This window comes from Rhododendron vialii, chromosome 6a (genome assembly GCF_030253575.1).
Source record: "Rhododendron vialii isolate Sample 1 chromosome 6a, ASM3025357v1".
NCBI classification, from domain to species: Eukaryota; Viridiplantae; Streptophyta; class Magnoliopsida; order Ericales; family Ericaceae; genus Rhododendron; species Rhododendron vialii.
Window position 1 is genome coordinate 15,575,525 of NC_080562.1, and position 6,156 is coordinate 15,581,680.

The window sequence follows — 6,156 nt, forward strand, 5'->3', positions numbered from 1 at the left end:
GGCCCCATCGGGCTCATAGTTTATTCTAAGTTAACGGAGTCTGTCAAGAGTCAGTCGATGTTTTGGCTTCTTGCAACTTCTCTTTGCAGCCATATTTTGTCAACGTTGGAGCATTGTACTTAACTCTTGATCTGCTCCCCCGAGTTGTCTTGAACCCCAGTTGTGTTGATATCTGAGGAGGTTCTTAGCATTGAGTACGGGAATGTGAAAAACTTCGACGCCGGCTCTGTGCAGCCCTTGACTCATGCCTAGCTGCCGAAGGATACACCTTGGAATGTAGAATGTGAAACCGGTCAGCCCAGCAATCACCATTCTCTCAAAGCCTGTAGAATTGGTAGCCATGTCCAGAAGGTTCAGCCATTCATGCCTTCAAATGATCTCGTTTGATGACATCTCATTCATGAACGTGTACCATTCGTTCATAGACATCTCTTGATATATCATCCCCCATTGGTGGCTTTGGCCTAGCAGCATGTCCCAATTTTACTCAGGAGCTGCAAGCAGTCCTAGTTTGTCTGATAGCCATAGCTACATGAGCGAAAATACAAGTAAGGAGCCATATAAAGTTTAAGTGGAAAAACAAGTGAGGAGCTCCATATAAAGCCTTAGCTGAGTGTTGAGGTAAAAAGAGAATGTGTGAAAGTCGAAAAAAGGTGAGCTGAGTGACGGTTACCTGAAGCAGGAGAGGGCTACTGCTAAACGTGTTAGTTTGGCCGGTATAAACCAAATCCAAACCCATGAGTGTCTCTGCAAGAACCATCGACACCACATTCCTTCGAGTCCCCATCTGAGCAGCAACGCTCACCAGCAAGGGACTAACTCATCCATCAAGGGACACCAACAAATAGGCGGCCAGCACGCATATTGCCAAAGCAAATCGACTTCGGGCTTGTGCGGCAGTATCTTCTATGTTACCTTCTGGGCTGTACCACTCCATCAGCCGCATGATATTGAGTTGGCCACCACTTAGCAAACTCTTTGCTGCCCCTTTGGAAATGTTAAGGCAGGACTTCAGTAGCTTGGACATGCTCTAACGATATGGCGGTACGATGATCACGTTAGAGGCAAAACCTTAGAGGTATGCTTGGAACTTCTCCACTGTTGGACACAACTTGTTATCTTTGAATCTAAACACATGGACATCAAGATCCTAGAACCGTAAGGCTGCCCTCAAGATTTTGGGGCGAAGCCTCACATTTCAAAGGAAACGAAAAGCGGCCAAGCCATGGGACCGGAAGGATAACCAGTCTCCTGCAATGAATGCCGTTAGCCACGGACCGATCAGGGTTGGCGAAGGATTCGCCATTTTGGATGCTGTGAATGCTTTGTTTGTTGAGTGTAGTTTGGTTTGCAATGAAACACCTCCATTTTATAGCCAAAGGATATGAAAATATCCATTCAAGGGTGGAATATCTATGCAAATGTGGCACTTTCCCTTCAATGCTAGATTATACCTGTAGTCTGTCCAGAAAGTTGTGCAGGACGGCTAAGGGTGATGACAAGGTCTTTGGCCCTTCAAATTCAAGTCTGGTCAAAAGTGGCAACTACAACAGAACTAAATCTATGCGCGTCACTACGGGATTTGCGCGCGCATATTGCGATATACATGCGTTAATTTCTCAACCACGCACGCTGGTTCAATTTTCACCAGCAGAAAAACAGCCTACTGCTTTGGGCTGTGATTTTTCACTTTTCGTCGTGGGCCTTATGTTGAATTTTTAGCACTTCCAGCAGGCCATAATACGTACATGTGGCTATGTCAAAGCATTAGCTCCGCAGTTTTGTGATTAATGAAGATTTTGAACCCTCGGGGGGGGGGGGGAATTTCAAGCTACAAACAAGGTTTCGTTGTATCGGAATTAATTGTGCAAGTTTTGTCAGAACTTTTCTATTATATAGGTCGTTATTGTATTGAATGTGCCAGGCTTAAGGGCCATATAGGGACTTGAAGTGAAAAGCAGGATGCTCAAGAAGCCTAACGGCCCTCAGCTTATTATACAATACAATGACATCATTGGGCTTAGTAGTAGCCCCCTAATCTTGCTTCGACTTCTCTGTGAAGCTAGTTTATGTAGCGACTCTCCAGCCATATGGTGAAGTTCGGGAGGGGTCCCTCAAGCACTCGGTTGCTCCAATTACTCCTGTAGTTACGCAATGTTTGAACATCGAAATTGGGAAGTTGGAAATTTTCAATCCCAACCCGGTGCAGACCTTGGCTCATCCCGAGATGATGGAGTATACGGCTCGGGATGTAGAAGGTAAAGCTCGCCAAGCTGGTGATTACCATCCTTTCAAAACCAGCGGAATTAACAGCCATGTCGGGTAGGTGTAGCTAGGGACACCTTCAGATGATGTCTACCAACTGCATATCGTTCAGGAAGACGAACCACTCCTCTATTCCCTGTTTAGGATTCAACATCGATCTTTCAAGCATACACCTGGGAAAGTGTTTCCGACCCGCTTGAGGTGTTTCGAGCAAGCCAACTTTGTTTGAAAGCCATATCTGCACGAGTGAAAAGACAAGTGAGAAACTAGATAAAGTCTGAGCGAAAAGACAAGTAAGGATTTATATAGAGACTTATTTGAGTGTCAAGGTAAAATGAGAAAATGACTAGGAAAATGTGAGTTGAGTGAGAACCCACCTGGAGCAAGCGAGGGCTACCGCTGAATGTATTTTTCTGGCTGCTTTTGAACAAATCCATGCCCATTATGGTCTCTGCCAGGACTATGGGCATTATATTTTTGCAGGCCCCCATTTGAGAAGCTACACTAACCACGCTGAGGCTAACCAGCAGGAACTAGCATATAGGCTGCCAATGCAAAGATGGAAAGAGCGAACCGTCGATGAGCTTGCTCAACATAATCCTCCAAAATTCCATCTGGACCATATAACTCAATGAGATGTGCAATGTCAAGTTCGCCGTCATGGATTATAGTCGCTGTTAGTTCTTCGGAAATGTTGAGTGTCATCCGCAACAGATGATTCATATTTTCTTGAAGTGGGGGGACATCAAGTTCATGAGAATTTGCAAAGCCGTTGAGGTATGGTTGGGATTCCTCACCCATCGGGCATAACTCGTCATTGTCAATCCAGAAGACGTGCATCACTGGATCCCAGTATGAAAGAAAAGCTCTAAGGAGTTTGGGGCATGGCCCACATATCGAAGGTCTGGGATTGAGGCTAGGCCTCGTGATCGAGAGCTAGCCCAATCAATGGTTTTGAATCTCGATAACCAGGGTTCGAGCAAGGCTAGCAGAGGGCTTTCCATTTTAAATGATAGGAGGATATTGTGTTTGGAAGTATGGTGTGTTCTCAATGAATCAAACACCCTTCTTTTATAAGCCAAAAGATCAAAATATCAGCCTCGGTTCTCGTGCCAAGGGTTATGCTCAATACACAGGTGTCCTACCACCTTGCATGCAAGGACACCTCTCCCTATAGATCAAAACAGTCTGCAAGCCGTCTAGAGGTATGACAAGGCTTGTTATGCCTTAAAAGTTTGGTCTGGTCAAACAAAGGCACCTAAGCAGGGTCTGACCTATGAGCGTCAATCTTGTAGCCATGCGCGTGTGGCGTCACCAACGCGCACCGTTCCTAGATGCACGCATGAGTCTACAATGCACCAACAGACAATTTAGGATAGTGACTGCATCCGACATGTCATTTTTTATTCGAGGGGTCTTTTTGCACTTTTCATGGTTCAAACAAGTCTTAACGGGTATATGGGACTATGATTCGCAATGTCACGCTCAACGAAGATTTTGGACCTCTGGCGGGCCGTTTCAAGTTCAAATCGAAGTTTCGGGGACTTGAAATCTGTATTAAAGGGTTTTGCCAAGTTCTGCTATACCATACAAGTCATGTGGACTTAATGTGACTGTACGGGGGTGTCGGTTTCAGTCCGAGACATATTCGAGTCGTTATTTGTGTCTTATGTCCATTTTTGCGACATTTTTAGCAAATTTTTTTTGAATCTTTTTCTCGTATCGGGATGTTTTTCTGGGTTTTGTCAATTCGCATAGGTCATTATGTGGCGGAAGTGTCAGTTTCAGTGTGGATAGTTCTAGTTCAACAGGCAAGACAGCTTCCATCCCGTAGACTAAGGAATAGGGGGTAGCCCCTGTTGAAGTCCTTTCAGTTGTTCGATAACCCCATAGTGCTAGGGGTAGCATTTTTGGCTAGTCTGTGTAGATGTCGGTAGTCTTCCGCAGAATCCTTTTGATGTTTTTGTTTGCGGCCTCAACTGCTCCATTGGTTTGAGGCCGATATGTAGATGATCGATGATTCTGTATGCCAAATTCAGCTAAAAGCTTCTTCGTTGCCCCTTTGAAAGTGAGATCCATTATCACAAATGAACTCATGAGGTACACCATACCGATAGATGATGTTGGTGCGGATGAACTTGGCTACATGAGTAGCTTTGAGGGTAGCATTAGAAGCTGTTTCTACCCACTTAGTGAAGTAGTCAATGGCCACTAGGATAAACTGGTGCTTGTATTTCCCTTTTGGATTTATACTCCCAATGACGTCTATTCCTTAGGTGGAGAATGGCAAAGGGGATGTCATGCTATATAATTCCATAGGAGGAATGCGCAAGCGATCAGCGTGAGTTTGGCACTTGTAGCAACGGCTAACATAGTTAGCATAGTCGGCCTCCATCGTAGTCCAGTAATATCCTTGACGTAGGATCTTTTTTGCCATTGTTGCCCCACTCATGTGCGGCCCACAAATTCCTTCATTTATTTCTTTCATCACCTTTTGGCTTTCTTCAGTTGCGGCACAAAGTTGATTGGAGCCTAGGTTAGCTTTTCAATATAGTGCTCCACCACGAACTACGAATCGGGCGGCGAACTTTCGTAGAGCCATCTTATCCTTTGAGGTAGCTTTGGAGGAATACTCTCCATTTTCCAAGAATTTATTCACATCCTCATACCATGGTTTTCCATCATCCTCACCTTCCTCAGTGAAAGTGCACTCACATGCTGGCTTGACCTTTTGCTCGATTGTTAGCGGCCATAGAGGCCAATGTTGCTAGTGCATTTGCAAACCTATTCCTCACTCGTGGAGTGTGTGTGAAGATAACAGAGTCGAATTGTGTGGAATTAGAGCTTCTAGCATAGAGTGATACAGTTTTAGTGTGTCTTCTTTAACCTTCCAGTCTCCTCTTGCTTGGGACACCACTAGGTTCGAATCTCCAATGATTTCTACCCCTTTTGCCCCTAGTTCTTCGGCTGCCTCCATTCCAGCTATGCAGGCTTTGTACTCAACTTGGTTGTTGGTGACTTTAAACCTCAATTTATATGACAGAGGAATATGAGAGTCATTTAGGGAAACTAGCAATACCACTATGCCATATCCACATTGGTTAAATGCTCCATTGAAATAAAGCTGCCAGGTGTCGTCTAGGAGAAATAAGATGTCTTTGTTTGAGAACATGAAGTCTTCTGCCTCGGCCTCTGTCACAGGATGATCTGCCAAGAATTCTGCTACAGCCCTTCCTTTCACTGATTTCCTTGTCACGTACTTAAGGTCAAACTCTGCTAGCAACAACAACTATCTAGTCAGCTTTCCAATAAGTGCTGGCTTCTCGAAAAGATATTTGATTGGGTCTAAACGAGAAACCAGGACTACTGGATGCGCTAATAGGTAGTGCCTTAGTTTCTTTGTGGCCCATACTAGCCCCCAGTAGGTTTTCTCCAAAGGAGTGTACCTTGTTTCATAGTCCATCATCTTTTTGCTAAGGTAGTATATGGCACACTCTACTTTGGCATTGTTTTCATGCGCTGCATACATCCCATGGACATGTCCATTATTGAGAGATACAGAATCAATGGTTTTTCTAGGGATGGGTGGTGATAACAAAGGTGAATTTTGAATGTATTATTTGATTGCTTGAAATGCTTGTTGGCAGTCTTGGCTCCGCTTAAAATCTGTATCTTTCTTCAAAAGCTTGAAGAGAGGTTCGCAGGTGGCTGTGAGTTTGGAGATGAACCTGCTGATGAACTGCACTTTTCCCAGAAAGCTCCTTACTTCCTTCTTTGTCTTTGGTGGTGATATCTCTATGATAGCCTGTATCTTGGAAGGGTCTACTTCGATTTCTCTTTGAGTGATAAGAAATCCTAGCATCTTTCCATCGGTTACCCCAAAAGTGCATT

At 44.5% G+C, this 6,156-nt stretch overlaps 1 protein-coding gene across 1 annotated transcript; it reads right to left on the reverse strand.

Moving 5' to 3' along the window:
• Positions 1-4,810: 4,810 nt before the first annotated feature.
• LOC131328439 (uncharacterized) lies at positions 4,811-5,794 on the reverse strand. The gene is made up of 3 exons (XM_058361384.1): positions 5,617-5,794; positions 5,153-5,538; positions 4,811-5,032 (listed from the first exon to the last, which is right to left on the reverse strand). Exons 1-3 carry the CDS (start codon positions 5,792-5,794, stop codon positions 4,811-4,813), a joined length of 786 nt encoding a protein of 261 aa, XP_058217367.1.
• Positions 5,795-6,156: the final 362 nt, after the last annotated feature.